Source organism: Engraulis encrasicolus, chromosome 15 (genome assembly GCF_034702125.1).
Source record: "Engraulis encrasicolus isolate BLACKSEA-1 chromosome 15, IST_EnEncr_1.0, whole genome shotgun sequence".
NCBI lineage: Eukaryota > Metazoa > Chordata > Actinopteri > Clupeiformes > Engraulidae > Engraulis > Engraulis encrasicolus.
This window is the reverse complement of record NC_085871.1, coordinates 36,896,348-36,916,467: the sequence shown is the minus strand read 5'-3', so window position 1 is coordinate 36,916,467 and position 20,120 is coordinate 36,896,348. Positions and strand designations below refer to the sequence as shown.

Below are 20,120 nucleotides of genomic sequence, written 5' to 3'. Positions count from 1 at the left end.
AAGTAGTCCCACTATTAGGTCACTTTTCTGACCGCATAACTCCAGTGTATCAATGCGCCAAGGCACGCACGTTCATAAATTACACACAAAAAAGTTGCAAGCATTACGCGCTGAAGTGACACATGTGGCACAGCGCGTCTGGAAACACCAGCAATGTATAGTGAATCTGGAGCTAATCTTAGTAGGCCTAATCAAATTTGAAACATGTTTATTTCTCCCAACTGACCATCACTCTGTCAACTTTGTGATAGAGAGAGAGAGAGAGAGAGAGAGAGAGAGAGAGAGAGATTCCCTGCGCAAAGGGACGCCCGTTTCACGTGGGCGTTTCTTCCCCACGAGAGGAGATGTTTCCTGCGGTTGTAGCGTTTATCAGTTGAGAGAGTAGCGTAACTTGTGAAAAGTATGGGATATTTTCGGATCAATAGGCTTAACTATGGGAACGCAGTGGAAAATAAATCAAGAGGAGTTTCCTATGGGAGGAGAGCACATTGACGAGGTGCCTGTTTTGATGAAGTTAATGGCGAGGTGAGGCAGTTAGAATGTCGCCAAGATGCGCGGGGTATTTTTTTTAATCTATTGAGATATGTAGGCCTACATGTGTAGGAATCATGGCAGCTGTAGCATGGTCTAGTGGGCAAGTCAGACGCGCCCATATATCGAATGGGTAGAACATTGAGGCGACTGACTTGACAACCAAATGCGATAGAATTAACGACTGGCTCTTGACTTGACAACCGAATGCGATAGAACTATCAACGGTGTCTTGGCCGTAGCAACCTTCAATTTAGAATTAGCAACGGCAGTTCGCCAGAAAGTTATGAAAAGAAGCTTCTTGTGGCGGAAGGAATTAGATCTACAGAAAACCTTTGTTTTAGCCATTATAGCATCGAAATAATGCCTCAAATAAATTTCAGACAGTGTGGCAACCGTGGTATAAGCGGGATAATTGACTTCACGGTGTGCGTATAACAGGAAAAATAATGCACACCGAGGTGTAACGGCCACTCCGCTTCGCGTCGTGGCCGCATCACCACCTGGTGTGCATTATTTTTCCTGTTATACGCACACCGTGTCGTCAATTATCCCTTACGTATACAATTCTCCCTCCAACAGACAGGGACGTCACCAGTATACTCAAGTAAGTGCTCGCTAACTTTCCAGTTTCATTTAAGAGTTCGCACTGAATCTCATTTCAGGGTTCCCACTCAAAGTAAAACTTAAAAAATTCCATGACTTTTCTTAACCAGAGAACAGAATTTGTATAACCTCCCATAAAAATGAAATGCCCAACATATTGATTGAATTTTTAAAATTCAATTTATTGATTTTCCATGATTGGAAAAGCCTCTTTTGAAATTCCATGATATTCCACAAATTCCATGACCATTGGGAACCCTGTAATTTTTATTTAACAAATTGAGTGGAAATACAGATTTTTCACTTCAGGTCTGCTTCTTTTGCAGGTATGAACTTCAAGCTTTTCGGATTTCAGTATTTTAACGGCAAAGCTTTATGTTCTTTGGCTGTGGATGTCATTATCCAATGAGTTAAAGGAGGAGGGATGTGTTTTGAATGTTTTATCGGGTAGTCTTTATGTGTACAGGGCAAATTACCTGTCTTGGGTCTTTTTGCAATTGGGACTGAGTGCTGAGACTTTGGCGGCAGATCGGACCTGAAACACATAATATGACATTGTCATTAAAAAAAGATTTTGCACAAACCGAGAAACATTATTTAAAATGATTTGCAACTACCTTATCTGCTAATATCAAGGAAATCATCACTCACTCGTTGTCAATTGGTGAGATCCAACTGATCTGCTGCCCTTCATATTTTGCTTGGAGGAAGCTCAGTTTTTGCTTCCGAGGTCTTTTGCTTTGTCTGGGCAAAGGTGGCGGCAATGGTATACCGGTGATATCAATTCTTTCAAGTCTGACAACGAGTTGTCGTTGCTGGTCAATGTTTTCATCATTTTTTGTGCTCCCACACACCTTCTCTTCTTCGTGGTCGCCGTGTCTCTTAACATGGTCTTCCTGGCCTTCGGTTTTGACCACTGTTTTGTCAGTTTTGTCTCCGAGTTCCGTTTCACGCTTGTCATCCACAAAGTAGGACTCAGTGGCCAAACTGCTCACTTCTTCGCACTCTACTGTATCCTCTTCAAGAAACGATGACTTAGCTGCGGTTGGAATCTCATTGCTGCCTACGTCCAACTGAAGCAGAGGAGGATGAGAAAGAAAGGAGAAAATGCAGTCTTCCTCTCCAAGAGGCTGTGGCGATGGAGATCCTGGAATAAGGACAAGACGGGGGACTTCATAAGTCAACCTGTACTTTTTTAAAGGGACACTGTGCAGGAAATGGTCAAAAAAGGTACTGCAACTATGCTGCTCATTGAAACTGGGCTACCTATTGCCAAATTTGATCTTTACATGAAAGTTTACTAAGTAATAAACAAATATTTTCTAGTATGGTCCAAGTATAGTCATTTTTGCAGCTAAAAATGGCTATTTTTGGAAATTCAAAATGGCGGACCATGGAAAAGATCCCCCTTTTTATGTATGAAAAGTGCAATTTTTCCAGTCATAATGAATACTTACAATTTGATGCTGGTTGTAAGTATTCATGAAAAAGGTAACATTAGTGAATGGGCAGCATGAATTCTGGAAATAAACAACTAAAAATCTCACACAGTGTCCCTTTAACATGTAGATTGTTCAAGAACTGCAGGCTATACTAAGAAACTGGTTCAGTAGTGAATCAGGTTAAGGAAACCTTGTGGTCAGTGCTTAATTTGTAAATCACAAGGTACCGGAACGCAAAACACATATGACACCACAGCGATGATGAGTTGGACAGAGGTCCCGGAACGCACAGAAAAAAACTACATAGGCTACAATTACGCAAACGAATAAAAACGGGGAGATGCAATTCCCTACATTTTAACGACATTGAGCATGTCAGGTCATGGAACCATACTTTTGTTTTTTAATACGGTTGGAAATCCAATGGCCAACAACCATAGCCTATTAAATGATGTAATGACAACAACCAATATTTTAGTTTGATCGCTAACTTTATGCTTAGTAGTTTCAGCAAATGCAGTGCATGGAAATTATGCTTTCCACATGAGGTGAAAAGAAACCGAATCGGTCTTCTACTACCCATGGAAAGGACAGCGCATGGCTTTCCAATTGTTATCCTTTCCCCGTATTTACACAACGTTGGCAAATCCACGCTTTGTTGGCGACTTTCTTGCATATAATTTGGCTAATCCGCATGTGCTGTTGCGATATGCCACTTCACTATTTCAAGGGCTCGTGCACTGATGGTAAGCGAGCGGCAGCGAAGACGGCGATGTTCCCTAGACTTGGCTTTTCACACTGACTGTCTGCTCGCGCTGCGGTCCGATTGAAAATCCCTCCAGCCAGTGCTTTATTTTGAGCGTGTATGCCATATTTGAATGAAACATCACATTGTCTTTGCTGTTTTCGTGCTCAAATTGACTTGTAAGCAGCTGTCGGGTCCTGGGAGGGAAGGAAACGCGCGCACTAGGCGGAGCGCTCGCCAGCCGTGGAAGATATCATCCTCTCACCTCGGCTATCTATCCTTTTTGCTACATGGCTAATTAATGCACCAAAAGTGGCCCAGGCGCCCGTGCCACTATAAACTAGTATGTCCAAAACCTTGTCTGCCGACCAAAATTTGATGAAAACTTTTAAACAATGTTTGGCACAGCCAGGCTTTCCATCTCATCCGCGCATATGAACAAACAGCGAGGGAGGGGCAACTTCATGTAGCCTACATTTAATCAGATACTCGGGATGGAAATGTAGTAGATCCATAATAGTTATGATTCTTAAATGTGTCAAGCAGTAGGCTACCAATTGCGCTTCCCTCACCAAAATAGCCACGCAAACGCTGGACTTACTGCAATACTTCAGAATCCTCTCCTTTTCAATCAAACACTCTCACTATGTCGAATATATATGATTAACTGTTGCATGTCCCTGCGTCGCGATTATAAAATATGATGTCGATCTTTCTTTTTTTTAAGTCGGTGCCTTCAGCTCAACCATATTGTAACGTGCAGCCGACTGTAGGCTATTTTAAAGTTTAAAAGGTTATGAGTTGGTTTGGCCTTCGTTACCTTTCCAAATATGAATAAAACCACTGACCAACACATAAGAAATAACTTAAATCAACACAACGAATATATTTTTTCTTTTTTTTAGTAGTGCACTTTTGCAAACCCTTGTTTGCAGACTCTCGCGCTCGGTCTCAATTTGGAACAGCGCACATCAGTGTCTACTGTCTAGCTTTCGTGATTCAGAAATGGTGATCCTCTCGGCGCGCACACTTCATGGTTCCTTCTCGCTTGCTCACTCGTGGTTGTTGCGATCCTGACAGTCTCAAACCCAATTTATAGGCTGCACGGTGAGATGGGAAAAGTAGCCTAGTGAACATGGCATGATGCTGCGCTCTCACTCCTGAGGAGGTAGAGGTAGTCCGTTATAATAGGCTATATAGGCCTATATATTTTATTAATTCACGGGAGGTGCCGGATCAGCCAAAATAAGTCCCGGAACACAGGGGGGTCAAAATTACGAGGTGGGGGATCCTGTTCCGGTGTCCTGTCTATTTGAGCGACCCGTCGAAATGTGATTCTCTTCGCTACTGAGCATGCGCACGCATGCGCACACCCTCGCGGTGGTTTTCGCGGGTGATTGCCCATCGAATTGTGAGACCGCAAGTTACGACAGGATCCCCTGAGACTGTCAACTTTAGTGACTCAAACTGTAGCCTGAGGTTACCACCAGTCATCCATAGTCTAGTTAGCCTATAGCCTGTCAACCGACTGTCATGGACTGAAAGTTACGATATATCCCCTGGGGGGAAAACGGCAGAGGTGGAAAGTAACTATTATACTTAACTCGCGTTACTGTAATTGAGAGCGTGGATCATCCAGCAGATCATTGGGAAATCTGCGAAATAGCGTGGCCTCGAACATTTGCTACTTTGTTGCCTAATCGTAATCGCTCACACACTCAGCCTCGAACATTGTAACATCGATCAGAAAAGACTATTTATGTAGAGGAGGCGTTCGCATTGCAAAATGGAAAAAAATCGCCACCTCTGATTGAGCTGTCAAAATGCTCCCTTCACCCTTTTCACTCAAGCATTTGAATCGACTGCATTGTAAAATGCCTGAACATGGTAATAAGAAATGCACTGCTGGGGATGTTATGAAAATATGATTCCGGTCATTAAAAGACAGACATCTGCCAAAACAAAGCCACAATACGCTATCTGGGAATATCTAAACCGCGCTTGTTTATCCCCATAGCACATGATTTCATGTGGCAATTTGCCTTGCGAGCCCACGTCGCATTGAAAACAAACCAACAGCAAATGACTGCATTAAACAACCCGTAGCCAGGCCCTGATCCCAAACACTTTCTCCAGTATTTGCGCAAACTCAACTCAGTCTCTTTCATATGGCACGTTTTTTAACTTTCTCAAACGAGAGGCTTTGAATTAAAATTTGGATTGAAACGCCTTCCGCGGAAAATCAAGGTCGCTCATTTAGATGAGGCATCGCAAATCGATAGAACACCACTATCGAATAGGGCGACCGGTCGCTCATCTCGACGAGGCAACACATCTCGACAGAACACCGGCATATTCCGTCTCAAATTAAGCACTGCTTGTGGTAGATGTTAATTGGGGTTTACCCCTTCCTGTAGGTTAACTAAGCCTGGTTTATCACTTAACCATGTTCTTAGTATACTCCCTTGGATACCAGATAAAACACACTATGCTAACATTTACCATATGGATAGCAGAAGATAAGAATGAGAAAACTATACCGTAAATATGGTCTTCACTTGTGTCAATGTCTGCATGACTTTTGAGATGGCTGATGGAGCTCAGCAATTTGTGTGGGTGTGAAAGGGTTTGGAAGCATTCCTCCATCACAGATGGAACCTCAACCAGCATGGCAGCAACCTGAAAACAATGCATGAACCAACAACTTATGAACCATGGTTGTCTGTCTGCATGGAAAAGGGATGCCAGGATGAGTGACCGGCCAGCCAGGGAGGCCACTGATGGGTTCCAGGATTCATTACTTGTACTCCAGTGCCACATATTCCATATTACCTGGTGGCTGAATTTCACAGGTAAAACTAGGTCATTTCAGATATGCAACACTGGAGTGTAAACTAATGAATCCTGGTTGCCCATTACTGCTATACTATTAGGTATGCAAAGGTGCTGGTGTAGGTTATGTACCTGGTCAATGCGGGATGTGGGAAGAAACTCCTCTAGTCTGGATACAAATCTAGAGATGAGACTTCGCATTTGGAGGTCAATCTTGGGCTCATACTCTGGAAACACCTCCTGAAAACACATGATCAGCAGGGATTTCAGCACTCTGTGCTGTGACCACACACAATGTTGTGACCACCTACACGCTACGCTATCTACTGGCAGAGTTGTCAAAGCAGTGGTAAATGAATGTGGGTGGAACTCGATAACCTAGCTCTCGCCAAATCTGCCCTTTTCTGCTCAGCTTCTCAAGTTACTTGTGTACTGTATTTGGGGGGGATTTTCATAACCAGCTCCCCAACTACCAGAGACATTTAAAGATGTGACGTAGTCTACGTTTAAACGTAGTGGAGAAGAGAAAAAAGAAGTGACTTTGGATTTGAGATATAATATTTAAGAAATCTAGCCCTCTGAATAAAGTGGTACTTTGGTAGCCTGATTATCATTGACATTCAAATTTCTTCGAGACTTGATCTGTCCAAGAGCATAACAATTAACATTTCCCAAACGGCATGGTTGACTCTCCTGTAGGGGTGGGCGGTATGGACGGTATACTATCGTAAAAGGTATTTTTTCCACCAAGGTATGGATTTTGGCCATACCGTTCTACCGTGATATAGCGCATTGCATCCTGCAGATGGCAGTATAGACAACGTTTTGAACATCCACCCGACTGACTGCCTCAATTTGTAGCAATGTAGTTGTAGAGAAACAGCACAATCATTTCCTTTGAATAAGCTTCAAGTGTAAAATGTATAGTTAGTGTAGTGAACTATTGTTTGAAATGGTATGTGATGGCAACACATTTCGATTCTGGACTCCACAATTTACTGGGCACGAAATGCAAGCTAACTAGCTAACAGCCCAAGTCATTCATGTCTATGCTGGTGTCTGACAAAATAAATGTGCTTAATGTGCTAACATTGGTTGCCTTACATTTAACACATTGCGCCAGCAGTAACAGCTGTATGTTACTGTTTCCAGTTGAGATAATATCATTCATGATATCTGACTGGGTGTTAGTAACTAAAATGACTGTTCACTGTTTAAAATGTGGCATTAGCGATTTTGCTAACGTTAGCACGCTAACCGCTGGTGCAGTGAAAGCTGCCATTGCCATTCAACTGCATTAGTTCTGCAATGCATTGCTAACTACCTCATGTGAAAGTTCGTTTTTCTTAACTTTAACATTGACAGCTTAAACCATTATGCTTGGCATAATCACAGATACAAGCACACGTTTCAAAATTACCATAAACAACTCCAGAAATAGAAAAAAGGTGCAATGAACGATGTAGTTGATACAATCCACGTTCAGTTCTATTTACTCTCAATATGTTCAGTTTGACACCCCTCCCTTTTCCCCCTCTCTACCCTAGTTTAACCCCTTCGACACTTGGTGAAATTTACAGTGTTCTATTGGGTAGCATTGCATTGCATTGCAAAATGCATTTTACATAGGCTAGTTTTTGCTTGTTTTTAAAAAATGTAATGGCAAGAATTCACACATATATGAAAAGACATTGTGTCATTTCCAAAAATCAAATGCAAAGGTTAAAAAAATGTGTTTTTTTGTCATTTTGCAACGCTTCAATTTTAAACAAATGTACAATACCGTGATATATACCGTGATACTTTAAGTTATTGAGCTCATAATAGCCAGCACCCCTCACGACGCACTGAGGAACGATCTGTTCAGTAAACCCAAAGGCTACTCCATCGCCGAAGTGTTAACAGAGGGGAGGAAATATGAGGCGCTGTCAGCTGGCAACGAGCAGTTAAACCAACTGGGCATGACCACTGCCGAAAAGGTCCACGCCATCCACCGAGGACGGGCATGCCAGAACTGCAGCAGAACCCATCCACCGCGTCAGTGCCCTGCCTACAACGACGAATGCTCTGCGTGTGGTGCGAAGGGACACTGGGCGAGGTGCTGCAGGAAGAACAGACAACAACAGCCAGGCTACACTCCACAGAGATCAAGTAAGCCCCGACCACCACCAAACAAGCACTACTACAATCAACACCAGGCAGCCAGGGGGAGATACAAGCCACACCATAGAGCCAGAGTCGATGCAGTCGACTGTGAGGACTCAGAGGATGAAGACTACTACCAACAGTTCCACTCCATTACCATCAGCGAGAAATGCATGCACAGCATCAGCAGCAATTCACCCAGAGACGAAGCCTACACGACACTCAGCGTGAAGCCACCCGATGTACCAGGCCATGGACACACACTCAGGCTGAAAATTGACACAGGGGCATCGGGGAACACCCTTCCACTGCGAACATTCAGGCAGATGTATGGCAACGACACAAGTGCATACCAACGCCTGCAGAAAACCAACATGAAGCTGTCAGCATACAGTGGACATGAAATACGATGCCTTGGTACCATCAACATCCCGTGCCAGTACAAGGACTCCAGATGGGTGAGCACCAAGTTTTATGTTGTGGACGTACCAGGGCCCGCTGTTGTTGGATTACCCACCAGCGAGCTGCTTAACCTTGTGACACTGCATGTAGACACTGTAAAGAGAAAGACTGGCAACATTAAGAAAGAAAGACAACCACCACAACATCTGAAAGTAACCACCTGTACTGATCTCATGAGAGCGTACCCCAATCAATTCGACAAAATTGGCAACTTTGAAGGAACTGCAAAGCTCTTACTGAAGCCCGACGCCGAACCATTCATAGACCCACCACGAAAATGCAGCATTCATATTAAAGACAAGCTCCAAGGTGAACTCGACAAGCTCGTGCAACAAGACGTCCTGAGAAAAGTAGAACACCACACTGACTGGTGCTCCAGCCTCGCGTACAGCACGAAAAAAGACGGATCCCTGCGCATCTGCCTCGACCCTCAAAAACTCAATGCCAGCCTGAGGAGATGCCCACACAAGATACCCACCGTAGAGGAACTGAATCCCAGGTTCGCAAATGCAAAGATCTTCAGCAAGCTGGATGCGAAAGCAGGATACTGGTCCATACATCTGGATGAAGAGTCCCAAATCCTCACGACGTTCCGCACTCCCTTCGGCAGATACTGCTGGAAACGTTTGCCATTCGGGCTGAGTGTGTCTCAGGATCTCTTCCAGGCCAAGATGGACCAAATCCTGGAGGGACTCCAGGGCGTGGCCAGCATCGCAGATGACATCGTTATCTATGGGAAAGATGAAGAGGAGCACGACAAGAACCTGACAGCACTGATGGAGCGCGCTGCAGAGGCAGGTATGGTGTTTAACAGTGACAAGTGTGTCATCAAACAGAACAATATTTCATTTTTTGGCAACCTGTACACTGACAGTGGCATTAAACCTGACCCCGCAAAGATTAGAGACATTCAAAAAATGCCAACACCACGAAACAAAGATGAGCTACACAGATTTTTAGGCATGTTAACCTACCTTGCCACATACATACCAAAATTTGCAGAGAAAGCGCACACACTGAGAGGACTGCTAAAAAATGACGCCTTGTGGCTGTGGGAAGCTGACCCCAGAAATGCTTCGACGACTTGAAATCTGCCATCACAGAGGATGCGTGCCTGAAGTACTACGACGCCAGCACACCCCTGACACTGGAAGTGGACGCATCACAGAAAGGCCTTGGCATAGCACTGGTGCAGAACAACAGACCCATCGCTTTCGGATCCAAGACCCTGACCGACATGCCAATCCAGGTACAGCAACATTGAACGTGAAATGCTTGCAATTGTGTATGGAATGCAGAGATACCATACTTACCTGTATGGGAAGTCATTCACTGTGATTACAGACCACAAGCCACTCGTCACCATCTGCTCCAAGCCACTGCATGCTGCACCACCCGACTCCCAGCGCATGCTGATCAAGACCCAAGGCTACAACTACGAAGTGAGATACCGACCTGGCGCTGAAATGGTCCTGGCAGACACCCTCAGCAGACTTCCGAACCCAGAGAACGACGGCGACATCGAGCTGGATGAGCGGATAGACAGCATCGACGCAGAGTTTGAAGATCCAGAGAGGCTCACCATCGCCATTGTCAACTTTTCACCTGAAAAACAGGACTCTCTGCGAAGCCAACTGCTGACGATCCAAACCTCTGCGCGCTGACAGAAACTCATCCAGCAGGGATGGCCTGAAAACATCAAGGACTTACCAAAAGAGCTACGCCAATACTGGTCCTTCAGAGATGAACTTTCCACGGAGTCAGGAGTCATCTTCAAAGGGAGACAGGTACTCATCCCTGACACCATGACTGCAGACATACTCGCACAATTACACATAGCACACCAAGGCATAGAGAAAACACGTAGACTGGCAAGAGAAAGTGTGTACTGGATTAACATGAATGATGACATTGAAAGAGTCTGCAGATTGTGCGATGTATGTAAGGAAAACCAAGATGCCAACCCAAAACAGCCTCTCAAGCCACATGAGATACCATCCAGGCCGTGGCAATCTATAGCCTCTGACCTGTTTGAAAACCAATGGACGCCACTACCTATTGACTGTAGACAGATACACAAAATACCCCCTTGTTGATGAAATGCCCCACTCCAGTATCCAGTCATGCAATCACACAAAAAATGCAGTCCTACATGTCTCTGTTTGGCCGGCCAGACGAAATCCTTACAGACAATGGAGCACAGTATATGGGACAATCTTTCCAAGCTTTCGTGAAAAAATGGGGAATCACACATGTCACCAGCTCTCCCCACTACCCCAAAAGCAACGGGTTCATTGAAAGGCATGTCAGACACATCAAAGGCATCGTCAAGAAGACACTTCAGGACAAAAGCGACCTCCACATTGCCTTGCTGCAAGTCAGGGCAACACCAATCGACAGCAAGCTGCCTTCACCTGCAGAACTGCTCTTCGGCAGGCCTGTCACCACCCTACTCCCAAGCCGAGCAGAGCCGGGGAAAGAACAACACCATCAACACCTGGCCCACAGAGCAGCTGCGATGAAGGACACCACGACCGCAGCTGCCGCAGAGAACTGCCTCCACTCCAGCCTGGACAGCATGTCACGGTGTGGAACAAGGAGAGGAGGACCTGGCACCCGGCAGTCGTCCAGGCAGAAATGTCAGGAGCCAAGGAGCTACATTACATCGTCCAGACACCCAATGGCGCATGCTGAGGCGCTGCAGGAGCCACCTACGGGGCCCCTACAACACACCCACACCCACACAACAGCACACCACACAGACACAGCAACAGCACACTACACAGACACAGCAACAGCACACCACACAGACACAGCAACAGCACACTACACAAGCACAACAACAGCACACTACACAAGCACAACAACAGCACACTACACAAGCACAACAACCTGCTGTGAGCAGAGCACACTTGGCAATGCCACAAATGCTGGGTGAACGGCGAGGTCACAGTGAACAGACAGAGACTGCACCATCCTGTGAACCTGTAAGTAGAGCACCACTAAACACCAACTACCCTCCGCCAGTCCGTACACGATACGGAAGGGATGTGGTCAAGCCAGCGCGCTTTAAGGACTACGTCCAGTAAGACATGTTTTTCAACTTTGTTCAGCTAAGAGACTGAGTGAATGATTTTCTAAATGAGAAAAAAAAAAGAGTTCCAGTTGTGATTACCAAAATTGAACAATATGTCAATATGTCTTGAATTAATGTAATATGCTTACTCCTTTGAATCATATGGGTTACAACAATGCTTTAACATCAGCATTGTAGGAAGTGTGAAGGTAACTTGATAGAAAAAAAAATGTGCATATATAATTTGCCTTTTGCTTAACAGTGAAGTTGAACTTTTTAAATGAAATATTTATGGTTGAAGTAATATGAAGTTAATGTATAAGCTTAGAACTTAATGAAATATTTATTGGATTGTTTTTTGAGCTAAACAGGGGGGATGTTGTGATATGTGATCTAACTGCACTATTACCCTACGCGGAGTAATATATAGAATGTTGGCCGCGCAGTTGCACTATATTCTGTGATGTGTCTATCAGTTGTTGTTAGTTACCAGTTGCCCAGTAAACAGTAATCAGCTGAGCTTTATATCCGAGACTCCTCGTCCTTGTGTCTTAAGTTATTATTATACAATAACACTTCAATACCGTGACTAAAATTATACCGAGGTATACATTTTTGGCCATATCGCCCACTCCTACTCTCCTGTCTTGGTTTGCTTATGGTTGTTTGCTTCCCCACAAAGTGAAAGGAGTACCCGTATTTGGTACTTGCATGGCTCTTGACCTGGCTAGTTGCAACGCCGAAGGTGTTGCGTCACTAGGAGGGCGCGGCCTGGCTAGTACTTTGGCACAAGTTGCCCCATATCCATTTGACCACAATGGGATGGGGTAAATTGTGCCACTGATTCCCTATTGTTTCGTGGACTCTTTAGAACATTAGAGTTCAAAATCGGAACAACAAGAACAAAACTAAGTTATAGCAGTGATATTACATATACCGGTAGTAATATATTAGTATAGTAATCTCTTACTGGTTTTAGTTTTACATTTTAAATTCATACTTTTTGACAACTGTCTACTGAAAAAAAAAAAACTCACCAGGATTCCGACCCAACATTGGTATTGTGTAAAGTTAGAGCGTCCAAGGAGGTAAGGGTATTGTTGCGCTCTAGATGTTACGAAAAATAACTAGGACCCAAAAGAAGAAAGGTATAAGGTTGGAGCAGGTTCGCACACTTAACAAGACACAAAGGTCGCACAGAGAGCACTGATGATGGCAACAGCCTGAAACGTCTGCTCTACCCTGCTCTGACTAAAATAAAATAAAAACTCCTTGTGCTTGACCTTTGTGTCTTGTTTTGCCTTTAGTGTGCGAACCTGCTCCAACCTTATACCGAAGTGCCTCCAAGGCTCATGTGCTTTCCAGGGCTGTATTACTCGACTGACCTGAAAGAACAGATCTTTCCCAACTGGGTCACTCTGCAGAACTTTCACAAAATCATGGAAATTGGATTGAGCAGATTTCACATCTGAGCCTCTAATCTATATGAAAAAGAGAACACTGTTAGTCAATAATTCTACTGGTCAAGATCACAGATGCAAAGAAAAAGACAACACAAAAACAATTCAAAATGTTTCCATTTTCAGTTAGTCATATGTTTTTTAGACATTCTGTGGGACAGTGTGCGCGCGCGGGCGTGTGTGTGTGTTTTCACCTATGGAATGGCAAATGCAAACCAACAAATCAGTCTGACCCCATATCTCCCAACACACACACACAGACACACACACACACACACACACACACACACACACACACACACAGACACACACACACATTCACAATCAGGCAGGACTGTCTAATTTCGTTGCATGTGTGTGTGACAAATAAAAGCCTTGTGTCCTTGTTGTAACTGACCGAAGGTGGAGCAGGTAGCTGGATTCTGTCCAGGTGATGCTGAATGGCCTTGGCACCTGAGGAACTCTCACAACGGCAAGAGTCAAGGACCACCTGAAACACAAAAACAGAGTATTACAGGAGCCGCTGGCACTTCACCTCTGGCCTATAGACCCACTACCATGCCAGAGGAAAACCATACCTCAACAGTTACTGGTTGTTTATCAAGTCGTCTACCATCTGTATTTGGAAAGCGCTGGCGACAACTTAATTGTTGTGAGACTGCGCTATAAAAATGCTGCGCTATATAAGGTGCATTGTATTGTATCTATGATCTATCTACAGCAGTGATTCAGATATGGGGCATGAGTAAGGGGGGTAATCATCATATGACAAAATGGCTTAGAGCAGTGGTTCTCAAACTTTTCCCATCATTTCCCCCCTTCGGAGGGTCTGGATGCTTCCCAGCCCTTGATGAGCTCTATCTAACTGTACCAAAAATACATATCAGAACTCAACCTATATTGAATAAAAGCGCAAAACATTTAAGACCTAACACAGAAGTGGGCATCGGTGTTGGAGGCAAAAGGGCGTATCTCCATTCACACCAATGGCTTAGATAGGCTCAGAAGGCCTCTATGCTAAAGTGAAGTGCATACAAACTATAGAATTGACATTGAACTGCTTGTAAGTACAGCAAATGTTACACTGTTCAAGTGTTTGAAATTAAAAACATGAATGGGAAGTAATAAATGAGATTGAAGCACTAAATTGATGCGAAAACAGGGGTGAGCATTGGATTGTGTACTTGAATAGGATGGAAATGGCCAGGGTACATTGCATTTACACTAAATTGAGAAGTGGAGGTACTGACACATCAGAATGTCTTTGTTGTATACAGTATTTGAAATAAAAGGAAGAAATCATGACTTATTCACCACATTGTTTTTAACCAAGAATGAGCAGATACGTCCTTTTCCCTCTCTTAACATTCAAAATATTTGGTGCCCAAAAGGCGTAGGCCTATCGTGCATTTTTGGCCATATTTTTCTGTATTTTTAGCAATTTTCTAAATTTGAGAACATGTTCAGTATGTCAATATGACATCATATTTTGAATTCATGACTGCCTCATTTAAGTATGTTCATGGCTATGATGTTGTGGTTAAAGGTAAATAAATATAGTTGATTAAATAGTGGTCAAAATTTTGTTTTGGCTCTCCTGTAAAGTTGGTCAAATGCCACTTACGCCCCTCTAGCTCTAAGCCCTCGACTTGATCTGTGACACTTTATCTGTGCATTTGGGTATTTGAAGTGACTTTTCGGATCATTTTTCACATTATTTCCATAGGCGACAAAACTTTTATGCTACCAAAATCTGCCCTTTCTGTGTCCATTAATTAATTCATCTTTCCACAGTGCAACAAATTCATTTCTCTACATAAAACTTCATTTGGGAGGGATGTGCCTTTCATATGAACGACTTCTGACAAAACTGATAAATTGAAAGTCTGGTTAATAGCTGTTGTTTCCAACAACATGGATAGGATAGACAAAACTTCTGGGCAGGACTGTACACCAGCTTATGCAATAAGCATCTTACCTTTGCTCGTAGACCAAGGAGGAGCTGAACCCACTGACGTTCACTTAATAAATCCGGGATGGCCTCTGCAACTGAGGCTATGAACTCCTCCACGACCCCATAGTTCAACACATCTTTCTCCTGTACGACTCGCCAGACAGTTGCACATATCAGTCGCAATGGAGAAGTGAGGAGGCGAAGGACGGACAAGTGAGGGTCCGGCTCTGAGTAGAGAGAAGTTAAGAAGTTGAGATTGAAAAGACATTATTTATGCAACTGGGTTTCAGATAACACGAACATGTAACTTCCAAATATATATATTCTACATGCAACTCCTGTTCAAATATTAGAATATCATGAAAAAGTGGACTTATGTCCATAATTCCATACTGTGAAACTTTCATAGGTTATACAATCATTGCCCACATTTTGAACTATTCCAAGGAATTTGTTTATTCTTACATATTTTGGCCTTCCAGCTGATTTTTTTTTTTTAAGGGACACTGTGTGAGATTTTTAGTTGTTTATTTCCAGAATTCATGCTGCCCATTCACCAATGTTACCTTTTTCATGAATAAGCTTACTTACCACCAGCATCAAATTCTAAGTATTCATTATGACTGGAAAAATTGCACTTTTCATACATGAAAAGGGGGATCTTCTCCATGGTCCACCATTTTCAATTTCCAAAAATAGCCATTTTTAGCTTCAAAAATGACTGTACTTGGACCATACTAGAAAATATTTGTTTATTACTTAGTAAACTTTCATGTAAAGATCAAATTTGGCAATTATGGCGACACAGTTTCACTGAGCAGCATAGCTGCAGTACCTTTTTTGACCATTTCCTGCACAGTGTCCTTTTAAAATTGAGAATTTCTCAGAATTAGAATATTGTGATGAAATCTTTTTTTTTTTCAGAAAAAAAGTTTGAGCCACCTTAAATCAGTTGAAATTCGATACTTCCCACATAACATGTCAATGTGCAGCAGGCATAATTGGTTAGGAATCTCTTTGACTTGATCACTGCCATGATGTGTTTAATATTGAAGTCAATATTATTTTTGAAGAAAAGTATGATTTCATCATAATATTCTAATTTTATGCAATACTTAATTCATGTGGTTTTTTTTGGAGCTGGAAGCCCAAAATATAGAAGAATAAACGAACAAATTATTGGAATAGTGTGGGCCATAAATAGCTATAATGGGCAGTCATGGGTGAGCAGTTAGGACGTCAGGTTGTCGGTTCGACTCCCGGGTATTACCAGTGCTGTCCCCCCATCCTCCTCCATGACTGAGTGAGGTACCCCGAGTAGGCCTATGGTATCATCCCACCTCACTGCTCCCCTTAGGGCGCCATTGGGGGCTGTCCCCTTTCATGGCTGAGGCATGAATGCAATTTCAATGTGTGCAGTGTTCACTTGTGTGCTGTGTCACAATGCCAATTGGAGTTGAAGTTTCCCCGGCTTTTACTTTCACTTCTATTATGTAAGTTTGAGGGTGCACTGTGTAGGATGGTGGCCAGCGTAGGTATATCCTATCATATATATGCAACATTCTAGATACATTTCTGGATTTAATATCTAGGCTAATAACCACATTCAAAATGCCCCTGCATTGGCCACGCTCAAAAACACCTCAAAACAAACATTTTCCTAGGTTTTCAGGGATTAAAGCAAAAAAAAGTAATCTGACTGAACTTTTTTACCGGTTAGGCACCCGATCGAGTATCACTCCGTAACCCTACGAAAACCGATGTAGCCAGGCTCTGCCCTCATGACGAAACATACATGCAAGGAATGGTGCCAGAGCCAGCGGCATAGGCAGACGGGGCAGTCGCCTAGAGCAGAATAGGCCTATGTCTTGAGGGCACCAGTAATACCAAAAAGTGCCACAAAATCAGAACTTCAACCAACATAAATCTTTACACTTCACATGAACAATGAATATTCATTATACACTCAGTAGACCTATATAGACTCAGTATGAGTGTACTTGATCAGATGTGCTCAATCAGATGTAGGCCTACAATGCTATGTTTACAGATGCCAATTTCTAAATAGAAAAAAAAGGAAAGAGGGGCGGGGCAGGCCTAGGCCGCTCACCAGATTGACTAGAACTGGCCGAGAATGGAGGGATAATGCATACTATATCAGACTGCAAAGATTGAACTGAAATTTGGGGCATGTTTTGGTTATTTCCTCTTATTTCTACCCATTGTTTATGAATTGTTCACAACATCATGCAGAATGGATTCACAATGAATGCTGCTTCAAAATGGTAGCTGATCTCACAGAATTATTGACTTGGAATTGCAATCCCAGGTAGCAAAAACCGTTAAGAACAGTCGGCCAGATCTTGGCAGAATGTCGGCACTGTCGGCTGAGAGTCGGCTCGGCTGGAACACTGGTTACCGTGACTCAGCCAACACTTCATAGAACACTGAAAATAACTGTCACTTCATGCAGTAACTGAACCAACACTCTGCCGCCACTGAAAATAACTGTCAGTCTCATGCAGTAACTGAGCCAACACTGAGCCGACACTGTCGGCATACGGTAATAGGACCATTATTGGGCCGCGGACAAAGCCAAAATCGGGCCGACTGTTATCACTCGCGAAAAAAGGATCGGACCAACAATGGGCCAGGTAAACTTTGCTACCTGGGAATGTGTTGATACAGTGACTGATCCCATTATGTTTTTTTTGTTGTTGTAGTAGTAGGCTATATTTTGTCTTTCACATTAGAATGGGCAAACACTGTTCTGGTGAAAGCACTGGTGCGCATTGCTTGCAGTTGTATTTCTGACATTTAAAAAGCCCTGATCATAGCAATCAGAGGGAGAAAACTAGCTTTAATTATTTGTATGTTTTTCACCCTTCGGCCTTTTTCAGTATTCATCCTGTTACAAATAACTTGTTGACGTTTACAAACAGGGTGCGGTATGTCTACCTCTGTGTTCTACCGTTTTGAAAACTACTGGCTACTTTTTTGCTTCTCGATGTGCGGTGCCAAGCACACGGTTTACCATTGATTTAAAAAACGTCCCCGATTCTTCCTATGCGCACGTGTTCTACAAGCTGACAGGACGCAGCAGACACGACAGTCACAGACATACGTCTATCGTTTACAAAAGTAACACACTTTCCCAAGCTTGTCGCGCAGCTTTCCACTCGAATCAAGGGAAATCACCCACCCATCAGTCCTGAGTGCGCAAATAGGCTAACTGAACTCAAACGAAACGCATAGTCCGAGAAGATGGGCACAGACGTTGAGCCACTCAAAAACAAGCGCACACACAACTGTTGCTGCTGCACACTATTCCAGTTAGCAGAAATAGCGTCACACAGTAACCAGCCTTGAAAGTGAAACAAACGTCGAAACGGCATTTATCGACCATGAGTCCACCCATCAGAACACTGCTTCCCAGAACAAGACGTGGCATAAATTGGCTCTGCCAGGGATAGCCTATCCGTGACCCAAATGCAACCCATTTTTAACTTATTTCTTGAATATATATATCGGCAACAACAAAGTTAATCTGCTATGAGTACAGATGAGACTGTGAATTATCCGTTGTCAAAAAGACAACTAGCTCTACACGCAGCCAGTCAAACGCGCTAAACTTTGAGGATGAAACGCATGGTAGGCTATCCTAGTTAGCTGCCATAGTCGTCCCATTGGGGCTATGAATAATGCTAGTAAGAGTCACAATGCTTAAAAGGCAAACCCTTCATGAAAAGGACATCATACGCAGTCGAAGTAAACTATTCATTTTTTTTCTAAATATCTGCCACGGCAGGTGCAATGATATGGAAACGTCACTGCACTTTATACATTGTATTACAATTTTTTCTTTTCTGCCATCAGCAACAATTTTGGCTATTTATTTTTTAATCTCTCGCGCTGCGCTGCCACAGAATTGTTGACCGCTCGTGTACTTTTTTTGGAACACGGAAGAACAGGGATGACCCAAAACTAGGCTACTGATGAGTGAATGTTGTATCATACCGCCAATGGTGGAGTGTATAACTAAATCCGTACACCAAACACACCTCTCGTCCCCTTCTCATGACCAGGAGTGCTCTCGATTTGAGTTCAGTTGGAAAGTAAAAATTGTAAATTAATTGACATAAATTATACGGACGGAAATCCGTCCAAACGAAAATCCAGTTGACGGAATTCCGTCGTAGCGACGGAAAACTTTAATCCCTGGGTTTTCGGCTTCTAGATCCCCCCAAAAAATCACATATATTCACATGCTCATTTATACGCACACCCACATACCTTGATGGTATGTAGCAGTCTAATGTGTTTTGAAAGGCGTTAAGCAGCGGGAATCTGTAATTGTACATTCGCAGGCAGTGCGCATGCCATTTTCTCGACCTCCGTCATCACGAACTAGCCCATGATATTATCCTAACCACAGACCTGTTATTCATTCTAACAGCCAAATAGGCCGATGGTTCAACTTCTCACGCCACGTAGATAGTGGCCCTAATGCTTTCCAAACACCAGGCACAGTTTAAATATCACAAGACAAGTCAAGAACGTATCTTAACCTAACCCTCAAAAGCTCGCTACCTAGAACATAACTCGGAAGTCGATTACCTTTGCCGGTATCTTGTGATGACATTTTGCAGGTGCCTAGGGAACGTCCTCGATGGGAAACCAACTCTGATCTACAAGTACTTGTTTGGCTAACATAAATCCATTGATGCTGGAGACTTTCTAACTACTTTGGTTAGAATTATTTCGTATCTCCCACGGCCACGAGTGAACTCTGCGGAGAGAGTGTACAACATGACCGACACTAGATGTATGGTTTTCAAAATAAAAGTCTCAATGGTTGTTCTGGTCA

At 43.4% G+C, this 20,120-nt stretch overlaps 2 protein-coding genes across 2 annotated transcripts in view; both read right to left on the bottom strand.

Annotated features, from left to right (window-relative positions):
• Positions 1-20,041, bottom strand: part of LOC134464014 (zinc finger protein Xfin-like) — a 67,358-nt gene extending 47,317 nt beyond the window's left edge. Inside the window, exons 1-2 of the mRNA XM_063217452.1 lie at positions 19,871-20,041; positions 15,278-15,480 (exon numbers count right to left, since the gene is read on the bottom strand). Coding sequence (XP_063073522.1) covers positions 15,278-15,480; positions 19,871-19,895 — 228 coding nt within the window. The 5' untranslated portion in view covers positions 19,896-20,041. The remainder of the gene's footprint in view (positions 1-15,277; positions 15,481-19,870) is intronic.
• On the bottom strand, positions 1,354-14,277 carry LOC134464757 (uncharacterized). Its single transcript, XM_063218103.1, has 7 exons — positions 14,233-14,277; positions 13,697-13,789; positions 13,225-13,320; positions 6,289-6,396; positions 5,865-6,003; positions 1,789-2,284; positions 1,354-1,672 (listed from the first exon to the last, which is right to left on the bottom strand). The coding sequence occupies exons 1-7, from the start codon at positions 14,275-14,277 to the stop codon at positions 1,489-1,491; spliced, it is 1,161 nt and encodes a 386-aa protein (XP_063074173.1). The 3' UTR covers positions 1,354-1,488.
• Positions 20,042-20,120: the final 79 nt, after the last annotated feature.